This window comes from Phoca vitulina, unplaced genomic scaffold (genome assembly GCF_004348235.1).
Source record: "Phoca vitulina isolate PV1807 unplaced genomic scaffold, GSC_HSeal_1.0 scaffold3, whole genome shotgun sequence".
NCBI lineage: Eukaryota > Metazoa > Chordata > Mammalia > Carnivora > Phocidae > Phoca > Phoca vitulina.
In genome coordinates this window covers 47262252-47282764 of record NW_022589706.1, presented here as the reverse complement: position 1 = coordinate 47282764, position 20513 = coordinate 47262252, and the positions used below count along the sequence as shown (strand labels likewise).

General features: G+C 33.8%; 1 protein-coding gene across 7 annotated transcripts in view; it reads left to right on the top strand.

Annotated features, from left to right (window-relative positions):
• The window catches only part of EPHA5 (EPH receptor A5), a 346898-nt gene extending 329063 nt beyond the window's left edge, over positions 1-17835 (top strand). For 5 of the 7 annotated variants that reach the window (XM_032400478.1, XM_032400476.1, XM_032400477.1 and 2 more), the window contains one exon: positions 4816-17834. In XM_032400478.1, the coding sequence (XP_032256369.1) occupies positions 4816-4921 (106 nt within the window). In that variant the 3' untranslated portion in view covers positions 4922-17834. Of the gene's footprint in view, positions 1-4815 lie in introns of all 7 variants that reach the window. The other 2 variants (XM_032400482.1, XM_032400475.1) reach the window with 2 other exon arrangements.
• The last annotated feature ends 2678 nt before the right edge of the window (positions 17836-20513 follow it).

Here is a 20513-nt window from a genome sequence, read left to right as displayed (position 1 = left end):
CACACTAATTCAAGTAGATTTCTTAATGTATCAATAAAGACATTATGCATAATTTACTATATACCTAAAATACGCACAGGAGTACTTACTCTCGTCTGCATTCTACATAATTAAGCTAACGTTTCTAGTCTAGTTCATAGTCTCACTATGTCTCACTCACTGAAAACCATGACCAATCATGGTTAATCTTTGCCAAATGTAGATATATTTATCTTGTGCAGTAGATCTATAAATGATTGTCAGGATTCTTCTAAAGGAACCAAAAAATTTCAAACCTACAAATGCATGATCAAATTATGACAAAAATATATACACTGAAACTTAATGAATATTTATTAATCTCTCTTCTCCCTTCTCCTATCCAGCCAGTGTTGGTAGAGTAAATACCAGTGATATGGCTAAAAAGTGTGTAAAGCAGAAGGGAGAAGAAGTGAGGGAATGACTTATCCACAAATGGATGAACTAAATCCTGAATAATCAAGAATTGCTCCAACATCAACTAGACACCTCTTGTTATTCCCTATTTTTCATTCTGCCATTTTAGTATCATAATATCACTGTTTTCCATTGTTTAATGTTATGGAGTAACATTTGAAAATATGCTGAAATGTAATTACATCAATGGCAATTCATTATATTCACAGCTTTTCTAAAACTAATCGTGCTTTGTTGACAAAAGCCAAGTTATTTTTATGTAACAATACTCTTCTTATCATGTTTAAATTCATAAACCTCTGTTGAAATATAGTTCATCATCATTAGAATTGGCTTTGGGTATTACTTAAGATTACACATGGTCATGATACATTAAGTATAATATTTATAAAGGGGATACATTTAAAATTTTACCTAGCTATAAAATATCCTCTATAGAAAAATAAAAAGAGTAAACAGCATATCTTGCATCATTTTGAAAAATTTTTTGTAAGTAGAGCAGTAACTTCATCATTAAATATAAAATACTTTAATTTTTATCAAATTTCTCACACTTTATTACTGCTAAGTTGACAATTTAATATACACTTTAAAGAGTAAAATGGCAATTCTTAGAAATCATGAAAGTAGAAGACAAACTACTTAAAATACTTTAATGCATTTATCAATATTGGAATAAAATTATTTAACCTTTTCTAGAAATGTTTTTCTGATACTATTTTAATTGTCATTTGTAATATAATTAGAAAAATATTAAACAGGATTTTTTAGGAAACTTCTTTGCTGCTGAGAACAATTTTAACTTGCAGAAATGATCTTATTTCTCCACAACCTTTTCACTGAAAATCACATTGCATAAAGGTATATGTACACTGCATGCATTATAACCATGCTATTTTCTAAGTCTCTGCACATTAATATGACAGCTTTTGAAATGACAAGTCAGATTTTAAAAACATCAGCATTCCATTAAAAACACACATAATTTATGGCAAAATATAAAATGCGATGCTGTGTTTTTATAACTCCATTTCTTCCATGGAAAGAGGGATGGGGAGGAGGTGGGATGGACGGAGAGAGAATTTCCATAGTCTGACCTTCCATGTGCATCTTAGGGGACAATCAGATCATAAGTTGACCTTGAAGTAAAATCTTATATTTGACTGGGAAAATTTCAACAAATTTAACTTAAAATCTAGATATATGGAATGTTCGGAAGAAAGAAAGATTTTATTTGCCTGTAAACACAAGCTCTATAACTGCATTTACTAATCAAATACAACTCCTCAAAACATCTGTTCTTTAACATGACATAGATGTCATTAAAAAATTTAAATTTCCAAAGCACTGAACCAGTCTTTCTTGTGGTCAAGATATTTTGAAGGAATGAAGTCATATTTACATATACTATAACAACAAGTTAAAACAGTGGAAATAAAAATAAGATAACCAGTGCTTTAATATCAGTGAGACAACCAAGTGTTCGAATGTGTAGCACATGCAGGCGCACACACACCCCACGCCCCCCACCAAACACACACACACACATGCACACACTTCAAATTAAGGTTTTGGTATTGTGTATTCAAAATCCATGCTGTTTCAGTGAGAAACCTGTAATTTCTTTCCCAGGTCTTTCAGAATAAGTTGTAATGATTATTTTCAAAAGCTCATTCCTAATAATTGGATTAGTCATATGATTGTACGATTTAAGTACCTATATATAACATTAGGACTTTCGAACCTGGATTCTGGGTTTATAAAGCATATGATAAAACATCTGTTTTAAAACTTCGTTTTAATTACTAATTATTTAAATTCTCTAGGTGAGAATGATTATTTTCAGGTTAAGAAATTTTAGTCCCTATCACCTGACTTAGGTCCAAAGTATGCTAGTGAGCACACATGAATACCCACATCTACGCAGTTCTTCATGATTCATAAATTGTAGAAACATGAGAATATTAATTAGCTCATAACTGAAATTGCTATGAAGTATAGATTGGGTTACCATAGCCTCAAAGAAGTATGTGTCATTTCCACCATTAAATATCTTCCTTCTTTTAGAATTTTTGATATTTGATGTTATCACTACAGAATTCTCATTTTACAGATGAATAAATAATTGTATGTAATTTGAAGTACTTTGCTCAAAATCACATCTCAGAGTAATGAGAAATTAAAAGAGTATGGACTTTGACGTCAGGTTCCTGGTTTAGTATTAACCCTGCTACCCACTAGCTGTGTTATCTAGCCAAGTGATTTAAATTCTCTAAGCCTTCATTTTCTCATCCATGAATGATTAACAAAAATCTATGTCATAGACTTATGTATTTTCCTAGCATATAGGAAGAGGAAATCTTAATTTTCACCTATTATTTTTATATTAGTGCGATGTTTGTCAACTGAGGGAGATTTTGCTATTCAGGGGACATATGGCAAACATTTTGTCTTGTCACAACAAAGGGTCAACTGTGGTGCCAGGCTTCTGGTATTTGGTGGGTAGAGGCCAGGGATGGTGTTAGATATTCTATAATGCACAGAGTAGCCCCTACAACAAAGATTTATCCAGCCCATAACGTTAACAGGGGCAAAGCTAAGAAACTGTAATGTAGTAGAAAAGGGAAAAAAAAATTAAACTCAGGCTTCTTTTATCCCGATGCTAGTCAGTAACTAGCTATTTTATAGTTTATTGCATAACTAACAGTAGTCATTTTGTTTCAAAATGAATTTTTACTGTTTTCTTTTAATTTTTGCCGATGATTATCTTCCATGACTACCTTATAGATCGATAGATAGATAGATATAGATATAGATTATTTTGTACTCTGATGTCTTGTAGTTTTAATATCCTCTAATGTTTAATATTCACATTCTAAGAAAGAAAGAGCTATGTTTCCACCCTAAGTATAAATTGCTTCTTTTTTTAGCTACTTGCCATTTGCTAAAACTCCCCTAAAAAATCAAGAAAACATAAAAGGAAAAAGAAACCTAAGATATTATTTAAATAAGCAATTATTTCCAATGCTAATATATATAGAACCTAAGTACACATTTTTAAAATTTCTATTCTCTGATACTCTTGAGATTTACATGTTTCCAAAGCTATCGAATTTGACATATAATGATTCTAATGTCATTGTATCCAATTCTAAAGAATTCTAAGATACTCTGAATGCAAAAATATCCTTTGAGTATAATGTACTCAATAAAGCAATTATCTAAAGAATCTAACACAGCAAACAGTTTTGTCACTTAAAAATCTTGATTTGTTATTTTTTCCTATAATTAATGTTATCACTTGCCAAACATACCTGAATAATTTTATTTGCCAAATATATACTCTAGGAGTATAGAATTTCTGAATATCCTATGAAATAACAATTGAGAACAATGGATTTTGACTTTGAGCTCCATAATATGCTGTTAGTTTAGAAATCTAAACATTTATAATTTTCTTTTGAATAATAAGCTTGTTTAAAAGAAACAGTAGAGGGTGCCTGGGTGGCTCAGTTGGTTAAGCAACTGCCTTCGGCTCAGGTCATGATCCTGGAGTCCCAGGATCGAGTCCCGCATCGGGCTCCCTGCTCAGCGAGGAGCCTGCTTCTCCCTCTGACCCGCCCCCCTCTCATGTACTCTCTCTCATTCTCGCTCTCTCAAATAAATAAATAAATCTTTAAAAAAAAAAAAAAAGAAACAGTAGAAATATATCTTGGTTGAAAAGACTTTCTGAGAGTGTGTAATCTTCAGAATGCTCTAAATGCCTCAAGAGCCTAGATATTATTTGGTAAAGGAAGAAAGCTCTGGTACTTTGGGTTCCAAGTAAAAAATAAAATATTTGAAACTGTTGTAAGAGCAATGTAGTGAAAATTGTCCCATAAAGATATCTGTTGTATAAAATGATTGTACTGACTGAGTCCTTTGAAGTTTTTGGTCTTCAGCTGCTTAACTGTAAAATTTTTAAAGTATATTTTATGCTTCTTTTAGCAAAAAAAGAAAAAAAAATGTTGTTCCTATTGTAGGTCCATATTTTCAAAATTGTTCAATGAAATTGTACCTTTAATTTAAATATGTTATTGGTAAGCATGTGCAAATTTTTTTTCCCACCACTCTGTGCCACCAAAATAATGAAGCCTAAAAAAGGGGGCAAATATACATTATAGCACCCCTTATTATTATAAGTTAAATGTTTGACTGCAAACAGATTTTCAAGGTACAATTTGGGAGCCTGCCTTTGAAAATTGGACCACATATATCTAAATTGGGACTGTAATCTAATTAGTTTCTGCAAAATGTTTGTGTCTTTGCCAGCGTGAAAATATTGAGGTGTGCTACCAATTGAATCAATACATACATCCAATGTGTGCTTTCTTCATGCAGGGATTTGAGACGGCTTGGAGTGACTCTTGTCGGTCACCAGAAGAAGATCATGAACAGCCTTCAAGAAATGAAGGTGCAGCTGGTAAATGGGATGGTTCCATTGTAACTTCATTTCAATGTCACTTCATCAAGTGAATGATTCTGCACTTTGTAAACAAGCCCTGAGATTTATTTTAACAAAAAAAAAAAAAAGGTGGGGGGGGAAGGGAACACTCAGTGATTTCTAAACCTTAGGAGAGCATTTGTTTCAGCCACAGAATTTGTAATCAGTGTTTTGCTAAAATCTCCTTATCTTCCTCAGTGTCTTCATTTTTCATGAAGCAAATATAACCTGCATGGAATAAAAGCCTGAGGTTAAACATTATCTTATGTTGCAACAAGAAAATCCTTTCCACTACTTCTACAAAATTTTATAAATGAAAATTATAACTATATATAGCACCTTTACAGACTGAATTAAGGCAGCCCCTTTCAAAACTTCCAAGAATCTACTTGAAAGGAAAAGTTTATAGCCATTTGTGGGCTAACAGAAGCTGCAATTTATTGAAGTTTACTTCAAGTCTTAATTGTCTACATAAGTGTATTGAAGAGCAATATGATTAGGTAATTTCTTAACAGATACCTTCTTTTGTAATTTAAAATGCTGTTACACAGTCTAAGTTATAGACTCTAGTGTATAAATATGTTGCTTGATCAAGGACAAGTACAATACAGGGTGCATATTTATTTTTCTGTGTTATAAAATGTACTTTTAGTTGCTCTTCTAGAAACTATTAGATAATAAATGTGTATATACTGTATAATTTGCTATATACCCAGGAATCAGTTTAAGTTGGAGTTTTGTGTGTGATGCTTGCACATGTGTGCGTTATCATTCTGCTTGCATTTTTAATAGTGTTTTAATTTTAGCAACATACAGGAACAAGTGTTCCACAGTGTAATATAAATAGGAGAAGTAGGGAAGCAGTAAAATGAAAATTTAACACAAGCTTGTGTCTTTCTTCCTCTCATGTGTCCAAAAGCTACTAAATCTCTTTATTCACTAACAGGAAATGTCTATAAGATTAAATCCCCTTTGGCTTTTTGAAAACACTTTGTGATATCTGTGACAATGCAGTTCTTCTAGCCATTAATCTTGCACCCCTGTAAGAAGTTTCACCTTTCTGAGTCCCAGAAAATATCTTGTCAAGCAAAGTTGACACCGAAGGGCACATTTTCAGCAGGATATAGAAGGATTTAACTGTGCAGGCTTCTGTTAATGTTGTTAAATCCAGGCACATAGCACTAAGCATTACCCCTAAGTGTTAATCCTTTGTAACAATTTCCCTTGTGGTTCAGCTCTAGAAATTTTGATACTAAGGCAGCAATGGAATGATGAAATATATATATAAATATACATATTATATTTATATATATATTTCCCTCAGAATTGTCTTTGTTTCAAAACTTAACAAGTTTTACCTGTTGATGGCTGTTTATTCATTTGGTAATTTCTTCTTGTATTCAGTTTCATCAAATTGAACTTATTTTGATAAACCAGTCCAAAGTATTATTTAGTTGGCCTTATTAAGGAATATAAGATATGTTCTATGTACATTCTATGTACCACACTTGGTGAAGACAGACATTTGTGTTATAAATTATATGGTTTATTAGAATTTGAACAAAACTGAGCTCCTTGGTGAAATAACAAAATTTTTATAGTATTACATCTTATAGAAACCATGGGATGACATGTGATTATTCAAGGAGTATTGCATTTGAACAAAATATAGCCTATTTATGTTATCAAGGGCAATAGTATATTGGAGTAGTCTGGATTAATGAAATCCATAGAAAATATACCTGCATGATATTAATGGTATTCTGTCTTTTCCAAGCACTTGTTTTAGTTGAATATGAGCACATACAAGAATAAACCTTTAAGGAATAACTTCTTTCTACCTTGCCCACCTTTTACTTAAGCAGTAAGTTAACTCTTTGCTAAAGAACATGGCAAAAAAAAAAAAAAAAAAGGAAAAAGCAAAGGTTCTAAACAATTCTCAGATGGTATATTTAGTTCGGCCCAATTATGGCTATAATTACTTATTAGATATATACTATACCATGGGTCCTAACAAAATACACTTCAAGTATACTTTAATAGATAAATGAAATTTGCAGAGAAAGTAGAAAAAGGTGGATTTAGCATTGTCTTGATAAAATCACAAGTGGGCATCACCATTATGAAAGATCCCTTTGTTCATTTCAAGAAACAAAATGAACTGAACTAATTCTTTCTGTACAAAATAATCGGAGACATGTTGCACTTTATTGAATTCCGTAAAAAGAACTGAATTTAAGTCATAAAGTAACAATTGAGAACCTTCAAAGCAGGAATAGACATATTGATTTAAAATACAAACTATCATAAATGTTAGGACTAGCCACAATTACTTATACATAACAAAGATATTTTCTGAATGTCTTCTAAAAGTTATATGTTCAAAAATGATTGAGAGGTCAGCACAGAGTACATCTAAGTGATTAGAATTTAAAGTTACAATGTAGATTTCCTCTTTTCACAAAAGAACAGTATAAATTAATATGGATCGATTCCTTTGCAATTCTGGTATTCCTTTGGGAAAGTAAATTGAGTTGAAAGTTAGACACATTGATTTCATCTACATCTCACTTTGGTTGAGAATTTCTAAGGCATGGCAATATGATTTTAAAAGAAATAAAGAGATTTTCAAATAAGATCTCCTCTCCCCCCACATAAAAAAAAAGGGGGGAAAGAATTCCTTTCTAAAATATTTATTCACCACTGGATATGTCACCAATTGGGAAGTGCCAATCTCATCTATAAATGTGAGAAGTGGAACCAGGAGAGGAGGCAGCTCTTGTGAAATGGAGGGAGGCAGTAACCCAGGGCGAGGTTTGACAAATCTTGATTGTGTGATTTCTTATCCTTTTGGTTCATTTTGTCACCCACCAGACAACTAAAAATAAAACATAGATTCAATAGTTTTAGCACATAAGATAGATTTGTCAAATAATACATAATGTTATTGTAACTATCAAGTAGCAATACCTTTAAAGCATGAGTTGTTCTCAATGTTGAACTTGGAAAATAGGAACAAGCAGGGAGTTTTTTTCAACTTACTGATACCTGTGGAAGTCACTCAATTACTACTTTTATCAATCATAATTTGTTTCCTAATCTTCCCATTTGCTCACATGTTCTTCTTGGCCATTGAAATATCTGAATTGTATGTAAAAATGTAAAGATTTTGTTTTTCCCATGTAAAAAAAAAAAAAATGTGCATGGTTTTTTATTTCTTCTCTTTTAATCACCAAATCAGTGTTCTAAAGTTGTAGGATTACTGTAAAAATTATATTCCAATACTCTATCTAAACTTAAATGTGGCCAGCATTATTAGTTTCAGAGTTGTGAAAACAATACAGAACATCCTTCACTGAGTTTGTAAAGAGTTTTAACCAGTGTGCAATGGTGAAGAGATAGTTTCACATCTTAAGTTTAAAATGAAAAATTAATATCTGTTGAACACTTATGTGTTTGCATGTCTGCTATTTAATCTCTATGTGAAAGTCAAAGATTTTTTTTAACACCATTATTTTTCCCATTTAAAGTGGGCTTGCAGAAGCACAAGTAGAAAAATTCACCTGTGGAAGACATTTTTGTTTGTAATGGTGCATTGGATGGCAAATTTGTGTCAGATATTAGAAATTTACTAGATGTATGATGTTGCATAGTAGGATAAGGTCTTTTTCCCACTTTTTTTCTTTCTAAAAATAAGAAGACAAAAAGCTAAATATGATAGTAAATTGTGTTTGCTTATGTCCTGCCAGATGTTTAAACTCAAAATAAATAAAAAGTAGGTACAATATGATGATGATGATGATGAATAAACAATCAGAATGCTAGTTTTATTTGAAATTAATAACTAGAATAAGTCATCATTTTTTCAACTCTGTAGCACAGCTGGTTACATTGAATATTTTTCTCTATTATGCTGTTAATTATATAGTAATGTATCAAAGGAGAAATAGATAAGAACTTTCTTTTCATGTTGGTTTATAAAAACATCTTTTTATACATAAATGATTGAATGTTCTTATTCAGAATGACCACAAAATTATTGCTTAGGAGAAGACACAATTCTTAAAAAAAGAGAAAGAGAGAGAATCTATTTATTATAATCAGAATCAAATGTCATTTGTTTCTTCTAAATGTAAATGAAAAAAATTGAAGGTGGCAAAATAAATCATGTTTATTCAGTCTGGGCTATATTAACAGTAGAGATTTTAGTGGTCAACATATTTGTGAATCTTTAGATTGCTATAGTTTTACATTTAATAATTTTACAGTGTGTAAATTTCATTTATAATAGTCTGAGAATAAAACTTAGACTCAGTCATTTGTTAATATGTTTATTAAATTCTCTTAGAAGCAGCAGTATAGAGTATCTTATTCTAGGCTAGGCATCAGGATATCTCAAATCTGTGCCTAAGCATTAATTCAAGAAAGGATTAGTGTTTCTGTATTTTTTCCCCCATTTGAAGCTCTCTGTGCATTTGGTTTGTGTATATGTTTTTGTAGTGTAAGATATGAAATTTTATATTTTTTCAGAAAATAAAAAACCCTTTGAATACAGTTAAATCCAATTGTCATGCTTGACCCTCCCCCAAAAGATTCTAAACTTACAGCCTTTGTATAATGATTTCAGTTAGTTTTAATAAAAATGTTTGAATTTCCTATGCTAAATATTTAAAATGCAATCAGCATTCATTTTCTTCAAAGACATATTCATGAATCTTTTTATTCAAGTATTTTTGCAACCAGAGTTTGACATAAGACTGTAGGACATGAGCATAATTGTGTGAAACCTAATTAGAAGTTAATTTGTGACAGTGTAATACAACATTACTTAAAAAAAAAAAAAAACAACACAAAACTGTGTGTACCATCTGCAAAAAGAGACTCTGCTGTCTAACATTAGTTGATCATCTTCTCATTGCCCTGCATCTGCTTATGGCATAGGGTGGAGGAGTTACATTCTTAAAAGAAAGGTGTCAGTAAGTACAAATGCTCCCACTTTTTCTGTATATATTATATCATATTGGTCTCCTTTTGTAAAAAGCATACCAAACAATCTGCTTTATTCAAGGAAATTAATCATATTTGTAAATTTTTGCATTTACATTTGTGAAAAGTGACACCACCATGCCTATGGAAATAATCTTTAACTCCTTTGTCTATACATAGAATCAGTGTTAGAAGGTATAACATTTACTATTTTAGTAAATAAGCTCATGTAAAGACTCCGAGCGCTTTGTTACCAAATAGACTATTCTTGCCTCTGCTTTGCTGCAAATGTAAAGATCTAATGATAAAAGGGATTTTTTCTCCCAATCTTATAGACATTCTTGATCAGGTAGGAGGGATGGAGAGGTGGTGGGAGGTAAATGTTTAATAAGAAGGCACTATTCTGTACTAGAATTTTCCACACAACCTTTAAGATAATTTTATTGTCTCCACTTTAATGATGAGGAAACCATGACCCAAAGCTGTTTAGAAATTGCCCAAGTCCTGACTGCTCTTCAAAGGCAGGGTGAAAACCACATTCATTTGAAACCAAACCAAAATGTTGCCATGCTATCTAGATGATGGAATCATTTAGGCCAATCTCCTGATTTAATTGGTGGAAGAACTGATGTTTAGCAAGAAAGAAATTATCTGAACATTTTCACAAAGTGAAGTGTAACCCTTGGTTGGGAACCAGGATCTGAGTGATTACATTTCTAACATATTTGATTTTTAGAGTAAGCCAAACCTTGTAAGTCAAAAATAGTTTTTCTTATTTGTAATTCTTCCACTGAGTAGGAGCACAATTTAATTCAGGGTATCTTTCTAGTACAGGCATAGTTTTCTCAACTACAAGCACAGAAAATGGCAATACATATTTATTATTTATTTCCAGCTATAATATCTGAACTTTGTTTGTGGAACTTTGAGGCCTACAAGTGATTCATGACCAAATTGTTATCAAAAGTAAAACATATTGATATTTATTAAAATTCATAGTAGCCATTTAAATCAAGTAGAGTTTTATATAAAATATTAAATGTCATTTTACTTGAATTAGTAGGCTAAAAAATAATAAATTGGAATAAAGCTGGCAGAAATAATTGAACTATAGATAATTCCTTTTCATAGCAAGAGCTATTAGTTCTTAAATCGTCCCCCTAATTTTTTAAAGTTGATAATGAAAAATATTAATATGTTGAGGTTATTAATTTCAAAGTTTCTTAGTGATCCTAAGTTTTCAGAAATTAAAAATTTGTATCCAATCCTCGCAACAGTCCTTTAAGTGAGATATTTATTCTGTTTTTCTTTTGAAAAAAGGTAGAAATGAAGGCTATGCAAGGCTAAGTGACTAAGTGACTTTCTTCAGATCTCTTTTAAAGTTAATCCTCTGCCTCTGAGTTCCAGATGATGCTCTCCTACCTGCTTTGAAATCTGCTCCATCAATTGCACCTGGTCTTGAATGTCTTCGCCTGTCAGTCTCCGTGGTCCCCTCACCAGCCTCTACGTGTACGTGAGGGGTCTACGCAGCGTGCTTGTGTGGGGCATGTCACAGCCTGCTCTGCCACTCGCTAGCTGTTTGAATTCAGGCTAGCCATTTAACCTCCCTGTTTTCAAGTATCTCATTTATTAAATGAGGAAATCTTTTGACTATTTTGAGAACCTAAGAATACATATACAGCTAGTAAAAATAGTGCTGACCACATAATAACTGTTTAGTAAATGTTATTTATCTTCATATATCTTCTTCACTGAAATCTTTTTCCTCACTGAAATCTTTGTCCTCACTCTATAAATGTCATCAAAACTTCCAAACACACATAAAATTTGATAAAATTTTAATAAATTCCCTTGTAAATATAAGCCAGCTTCAACAATTATCAACTTAATGCCAATTTTGTTTTGTACATAACTTCAGTGACTCTCCTCTGCCAGATTAAAAAAAAAAAAAAAAGCCCAGACATTTTATCATTTCATAAATAAATACTTCAGTGTATATTTTCAAAATAGAGAGATTATTTTTAATATAATCATAATACTATTAAACTATCTAAAAATTCACAGTCTTTCAAAATATTTTCAAATATCCAATTGGCATTCCCCTGTATTATCATACATTTTTTTTATAGTTCCCTTGAATCAATATCCAAATGTTCCCTTTATTTCCTATAAATTGGCAATTAGACTCACAGATTCAGGTGCATCAGATTCAGGTTTCATTTTTTTTAAGAAGACACAAGTACTGTGTATTTACATCAGTGCACACTCAAAGTAAGCTATCTTTCTATGATGTCAACAGTAATTGGGGATCATTGCCAAATTATTATTCATTAATAATTTTGAAATGATTTTCATCATTCTTTTTTCATCTAATTGCCGCACTACTTTTATAAAGACTAATTTCCATTTATCAACTACTTAGTTACTCGGAGATGGAGTTTATACAGGCAAAGCAGAGAAGTTGATTCGTGTTATTTTTTTTCTGTCTTTATTTAAAAGTGGTCCCAGGCTCAAATATCCCCTCTGTAACTAATGTCATCACTACTAATGTCCTAACAGCATTAAGAAGGTCACCCTTAAATATTCCCCCTTTCTTGGTATCCAAGAACTCAATCTTTTCTGCTTTGCCTGCATTTCCGGCCATTTATTCTCAGTTAATTCCACTAACTTTTATTATTCTGCCATTCTTTTAAATGCTGAAATTCCAGGATTGTGTTTTTAGTACTCTTCCCATTCCATACTATATGCTTGCCCTTAAAAATTGCATCAACCCACAAGTCTTCAATTTTAACATATATGGGCATGGATTTTTATACTGAATCTACAGTGCTGATATTTCTCCAAAGATAGAGCTCCATGTATATAAATTTATACTGAACATCTCTAATTGACTTTTAAAATGAGCATATCTCAGTTGACCTTACCTTCAACACGACTTATACCTTCTTCCATAGTCCCACTAGAAGATACTACTTTATATAGAGTTAACAAAGATAGATTTCCAAAATTTATATTTTAAATTCCCTTTTCCCTCAGCATCATGTGAAACTCGTCATAAGATTTTATTAGTTTCACGTTAAATGTGTTTCTCATACATATTACTAGCAGATGTAGAAAAATAAGCAAAAGTCAAAGGTAACACTAAGTAGGAAACATAGCTTAGAAAATTTAATATATCACCCAAAATCAAAAGAACACTCTTACTTGGTATTTTATTTTATGCACTTTTATGATGGGAATTAAGTGGGAATCTTACACCTTTGAGCAATCAATTATAGACAGTAAACAGCAATTTTATCCAAAATTTTTCCACTATTATAATTTTGGATCATGAAATTAGAAAAAAAAAAAAAATCTGGAAAGCATCAGACTGACTTTTCCTTTGTCCAAATAGATATGCCCTATAGAGAAGGTGCTCTGAACCATGTCAGCAAATAAATTGACTTGGATTACGCTGAAAACATTTTTTTAAAGATAATAAACATTTAGTCACAGTCATTTGAAAGGATAATCCTTGAAGGGTTTCCACTCTGATAGAAGGATAAAGTAAAATGATTTACTGCATGTTCCCTGGAGTGGTTAACAGCCCTAACCATACGAGTTATGGAAGTCAGGCCAAACAACAAATGTTTTTCAATCATTCCTTTTTTTCCTCTACAAATATGTGAAATCAACTATAATGGATATTAATATCAAATAAAATATTTCGGAATGTGCAATGTAAGTGTGTTTTCAGGTGAAGTATATTGTAGACTTCTCAGTTCTTTGCTTTGCTCATGCTGAAGAAGGCACCAGAAGTTATGATCTAATTTTTGTGTAAAGCCCAAGTCTTTCTCAGGATTTTCTGAAAGTTCCCCATGTTTAATCATGGGTTGTTCCTTTATGTCCTGTCAAAGCACATGGTCATAATACAGAAGAAAGCTTCCAAAAAATAAATGCTCCTTTGTGCTTTATAAAAAAGTGGTTCAAAAGTCAAAGTCATTCATATAGGCTTTGAAAACGTTGCTTATATTATCCTCCATTGGAGCTTCACAAAACATCCTAGAAATACAAAGACTCACCTAAGTTTAATTTAATGATTCCCCGAGTATTCGGCTTATAGTAGTTGTTACTACCACATGGTAATTCTAAGAGTAGATTGTCATCCAGGTGAACACTTCTCAAGTTAACCACAAGAATGTTATATTTCCTCAACCAGTGCTACTCTAGGGAAGCATTAATGAGAAGGTATCCATTCTGAGTTGTATGTGTATTAGTGCAATGTATCTGCATAACGTTTCATCCAAACTTATGCCTGCTTTTCCTGGAGATCAATGCCATAGTGAAATTATGATGTAGTTGGGGAGTGGCATAGGCTCTAAAACATATAAAACTAATTAGTCAATTTTACTTACTTCAAAATATGTACTGTATTTCATTAATTTCTGATACTTAGGATGTGGTCTTGAAATAAGAGGTTACTGAATAAAATATTAAAACAAAAATTGAACCATGACCTTGGTCTTATTACTCTTATTACCCTGGCAAAAGTGTCATTTGATATTAAAAATTATAGAAATTTTCAAATATTCTATGCCAAGGAAGACAATAGGCTTAGGGAAGAGAGTTTGTCTGAGAAAAAAGAAATGGGTAACAAAAGACTGTTGATAGAATGAGCGTCTTAGTAGAAATGAGTGCATCCCACTACACATCAACCCTAAGGGACTGAAGAAAAAGACTGAGCTGGAAACAAGACTGAAATTGAGAAAGCATCTCACACACACACACACACACACACACACACACATTTTGTTAAACTTTAAAAAGGATGTTATGTGGGAAAAAGAGAGGTATAAAATAATAGAAGTACAAACAGGTATCCCCCGCTTTCTGAAAGTCCACCTTACACCATTTCCCATTTATGAAAGATCTACATTAATACAGGCGATGCTTTTCTTCATAAAAGCGAAAATCCTCTTCAGATTTCTCTCAGTTTGCAAAAATAGGTAGTGCTAATGTTGGTCTTTGGTAAAAGTGACGTGGCATATTGCAAAATTTTGGAAAGAAGGGTACAGTGGCTTTAGGTCATTTCAGCTTACAAAAAAATTCATAGGAATACTCTACTTCTGGATAGTGGGGGAAATCTGTATGGATAGGACTCATAAAATCAGGAAATATAAAAAACAAAGAAAATACATATGGAAATTTTACATAGATATTTCTGGAGAAATTATCCATAACCAAAAGTTAAAGCAAGCATTATTAACCTTTTAAAGTGTTATTTAGTACCCTTAGATGATAGCCTTTGGGAACTGGGGAACTCTGTAAAACTTCAGAATTTGCCTATGTATATTTTGGAAGGAGAATTCTCATACTCGTTCTTGAATTCTCATACTCATTCTTGAATTCTCAAAGGATTCCAGACCACAAAATATTAAAAATCCTGACAAAGTAATAATGGAATATTCTCTAGTCAGTGATTTCTTATATCTGCAAGTAACCAATTTGTATTAGGTCTCTCCTACTATTTCCACTTATTTCTCCAAAGTTTAATCTAAGTCCTAGGAAGTCATTCTGAGATACACTCCCAGGAGATTAACTTATTTGTATCTCAAAGCCAGTAGATAGAAGATATTGATAGTAATAGCTTCATAAGCAGTGGGACCTAAAGATAACATAATGTGACTTCTATTCTTCAATGAACTGAGTAGAAAACTATACTAACACTAAACAAATTCTGTGTAGCTAAAGCAATGATATTATCATACAGAGAACAATTTTAAAAAATAGTAAGAAGTCAGCTAACTACTAAATTAATATGGATGTAGAATATAATAGGTTTGTTTCCAAAACAGGATTTTTAGCACAAGTTTTATTGTGTTAAACCTAGACTAGTGTTGATATTTTGGCTGATCAGACAAGTTTTAATGGTCTATATAGATCCCTTCTCCAACACTTATTTATCTTCTCATTTGTTTAAATACTTATTATGTTAGATACTCAAGATCCAGACCATGAACACTGGTGTCCTGGAGATGTGGTTCAAATTCTTGCTCTTCCACTCACTAGCTGTGTGACTCTGGGAAAGTTAGTTTACATCTCTATGCTTCCGCCTCTTCATTTGCAATACAGACAATAACAAATTTACTGTGAGTATTTTGCTCACCCCATATTCTTAATGTTCCTGTCACGTGGATTTTTAAGCTACTATCTACCTCAGAATCTTTGTATGTACAGTTTCCCATACCAAGAACACTCTTCCCCCAGAACTTTGTATGGCTCGTTATTCTCATTCTTAAGGTCTCTGATTAAATGTTTGTGGGGGTTACTCAGCTTGTCTGAAAGTATCACACCATGCCCCATCTTTTTTCATTATGGCACATTGTTTATTTCCTCCAAAGCACCTTACAAATATGTATTTATTTTGTTTGTATATCTTATTATTTGTGTATTATCTGTCTTTCCTTAAAGAATATAAACTCAATAAAAGCAAAAACCGGGTCTATTTTGCTGACTGCTGTATCCTTATCACCTAGCACAGTTCTTGGACCAGCATAGGTATTCAGTACATACTGTCTGAATGAAAGACAGAATAAAGTAGTCATCACATTGTGGTACAGAGTGAGTCCTAAATGATTGTTAGTGATTATTAGTCATGGAGAATTAGAAATATCAAACACTAATAAATTCTTCCTTCTAGGTACCCACTTGAGACAAAAAAAAACAAACGGAGGAATCCTTAATAAATGAAGCCTTTATAAGTCCTAATATATGGGGCTCCATGGTACAACTGGATTGAAGAATCTGACTTAAATTTGAGAGCAAATTGAAGCTTTATTTTTTCCCCTCCCAATCAAAACTTTGGAAGTCACCTATTAGTAAAATTAATTGCAGAGGTGACTTCAAAGACATTTACACACTCTTCATATAGATTTTGGTCTACTTCACAAATTCCGTTTCTGCAGTAGAAGAAGGGGAAAAGATTATGGACAGTTTTTGAGTAACCAAGTTTTCTCCTAGAACGCTGTCCCACAGCCTGGTCAAGATGTGTCTCTTTGCTACTAACTTCTGAGGTAAAGTTACTGCGTTTACTAGCACACCTGATGTTACCAAGTGAATCTCTCCCCAATAAAGGGCAGCAAGTAAAAGGTAGAGTAAGAAAAAAGGGTGTTCTTCCAATGACTTTTCCAAGAAAATAGAATTGTTTGGTGACTCTTTTCTGAGACTAAAGAAGGAACATAGGGAGAGGAGGTAAGTGTTAACTACCTCCAATTATTGCTTTGATTGTTGTTATTTTTATTGTTATTTTCAGGATAATATCTCTGTCCTTAAGAAGCTATAATCTATCAGTGTGAGACATACTAGTAAAAAATAAATAAGGAAGCTATCTTGTGGGGTGTTAGGGTGTCAGGAATAAGTAAGAAGGAACAGTTGATCTCTGATGGCTAACGAAAGGCCTCATCATGAAGTTTACATTCTAGAAGTGTACTGTTAAATATGGTATCCCTTAGCCAAATGTGGTTATTTCATTATAAATTTGAATTAAATAAAATTAAAAATTTAACTCTTCAATCTCATCAGCTATATTTCAAGTGCTCACATGTAACTGGTAGCTATCCTATTAGACAAGTATTTATACTTACCTATTAGGTAAGTATAAAATAAAACATGGCCACCATTGTAGAAAGTTGTATTGGACAGCACTAACCTAGAGAACTCATGGTCTTGCATTATTCTTGTATGGGATATCTTAGAGAGGGCAAGAATAGAGTCAAAAACCAATTAGCATAGAGATATAGTGAGATAGATGAGGAAAGCTTAAACCAGGGATATAGTGGTGGGAGTGCTGATAGATAGAAAGGAACTAATAAAAAAATTAAAGAGGTAGAATCAGTAGGACACATGGATGGATTAACGCCATTGGCTAGGAAGGGAAGCATGAGTCCAAAATATCTGGCTTGAGAGGCTAAGTGGCTGCTTACCATGATCAGAATATAGAACACTTTATCCTATGTGTCAGCGTGAGCTTCAACAAATCTTGCCTAGTTCTTTTCAGGGTTAGTACTCTGACCAAAGATGGAAACCAAGCTTTCACATCACATCTACAGGTCCCTGGATCTTAGCTCAGTGATGGTTCAAATATGAAAACATTGATGTCCACACAAACAAACATTGGCATGCCACACGGTGCAGTTACAGTCTATATCCAGAGAAGAAACATTTCTCCCAAAAGGAGCAACACAATTTTTATTGACAAAGCCCTGACTCAAAAAGGCATAGACATCGATCTATATTACTAAGAGAACACTGGGCTTAGAAGTTTAAAACTCCATTATTACCTCAAAGATTTCATCCCAAACAGTGGTTTACTAAGTTGTTGGGTACATTTGGAATTAAAGGAGTAATTATTGAGACTACCCCAGAATCCCAGAATAAAGGAGGAAAAATGTTTAAAAAAGGGTGAGGGCAAGGAAGGGTTACGGTCACCACTTTTTGGAAAACAGGAAACTGCAACTTTGAAATGAAGCTTTTATTTCCCCTGGTTCTAGAAGTCCCATCAATGTCTTGGGAATTTCATTCAATACTACAATTCACGTATTCAAATTACTAGGAATTATTGCTAAAACACTGGAGAGTGATTGAGGGGTATAGTGGGAAAGGAAGTAGTGGTACCAGCTGCTCCTTCTCCCCACCCACATCTTAATTTTCATTCCCAGAAAGGAATGCCTGAGGCAATGACTTGGGTGCCTGAGATTTATTTGGGAGATGATTCCAGAAATCAAGAGTGAGGAAGGGGGTAGGAGCAAAAGCCAAACGATAGAGCTGTAGAAACCAAGAACTCCCTTTCCACCAGGATCTCTGGGAAGCTTTGACAATGCCCCAGAAATAAGCCTCTAGAAAATGAAAGGTCTATGCTTTTGTCCACCAGCTCCCATCCCACATTAATTGAAAGTTGCCCTTAGGTGCTTTTTCATCCACAAACTTTCATGCTGCATTTGCACACAGGCTTGTGAGTTTCTTTGGCTTCAGTGATGGCCCTGAAACAGAGAAGTAGAGTTGTGTACAGCACAAAGTGGGTAGTTTTACCACAAGACAGAACTAATCACCATAGCTGTGGATAGAATCAGTTAGATGAAGGAATGTGACCCAGGACACCACAAGTGTTGGCTGTAGTCCAACCCTTGCACTACTCAGATCCATTCAGGCCTGTCTACTCTTTAAGACAGGGCTGGACTCAGTGGCCTGTGACCAGGACTCTCCTGCAAGTTCTGTGTTCAGTAAGGCTTGGTGCTTAAAGTTTATTTTTGTCATCTTTGAACTTGCATTTTGTAAGTAAAATCTGATGGAACAATGAAGCCTCTGTGTGTGTGTGTGTGTGAGTGTGTGTGTGTGTGTGTGTGTGTGACAGAGAGAGAGAGAGAGAAAGAGAGAGAGAGAGAGTAAACAGTGAAGAGAGTACTTGGAGACTAGGCTTCTGAACTATCCCACCCCTTATCACCCCCATGGGACAGGTTTTAGGCTACATGTTCCCCTCCCTCTAGCACTGCAGGAACCCGGCTCCCTTAACCCACTGCTGCCAGTCCTCCCTGCACCCGTAGCGACCAGGTTATATCAATGGAAGTAGGCCTATGTTCTACCATTCCTATTTGACCCCTGTAGCAGCATGGGCACAGGTGCAGGGAGAGTTGGTGTTGAGATCCATGCCCCACAGTGTCTTCCTGGTGCATAACAGTTGCAGTCCTGGTCCTGGTTGGTGTCATCATTGCAGGCAATGAGGCAGGGGCCAGCCTCTATTCCACCCACAGCCCAGATACCAAGTGCTTCCCAACATAGAATTTGCAATCCCTTGGGGGTCATCTGCCCATCATGGGTTGGGACTGTGACCTGCTAGAAAAGGAAAATCAAATACCCACCCACATCTTCTAGCTGCCCTGCATGGTATGTTGGTGTTGCTGCTGGCAGGAGGGCCAGCCTGACTTCCCAGACGTCATTCATGCACATGCTCAGTTGAGAGGGCATCCTTGGCACCTGTGAAGCTCTACGCTTTCCCTGGGATACCCCGTACTGGAGAGAACACAACATTAAATAGCAAATTAAAAACACTGGTCAAGAGAGAGAAAGATTAGAAGGAAGAAAGGAAAAAGTTTTAAACAGTATTTTAGTATCTTTAACAGTTTCTTTCTGCTTTTTGAACAAGGGGATCTGGGTTTTCATTTTGAATTGGGATCCACAAATCACATAGCTCGACCTGTTACAAGGAAGTAACCAACCATATGTCTAAGAAAGGAAACAGTACAGAAGAAACAAGCTATTGAAACTATACCCAAAGCCCTAAATGATAGTCATCTCTACCTTGTCCTGCCAGTCATTCTAGTTTTCCCTCACTCTCAGCAGGTGTTACAGGCAGTAGTTTGCTTGCCTGAGTAGGGGACCCACTGTCAACCCTGAGTGGTCTAAGCCCTTTATTGCCTTGGTCTTTTCTGGTTTCTGCAATTTCCTATTCAAAAGCATAGAAGCCCAGAGACATTCCCCGATGACTTCTTCAAGTTTGACATCTTTCTCTTTGTCCTTAATATGTAAGAATAATCTTAACTCCTTATAATAATGAAGGTCAGTTATGCTCCATTTG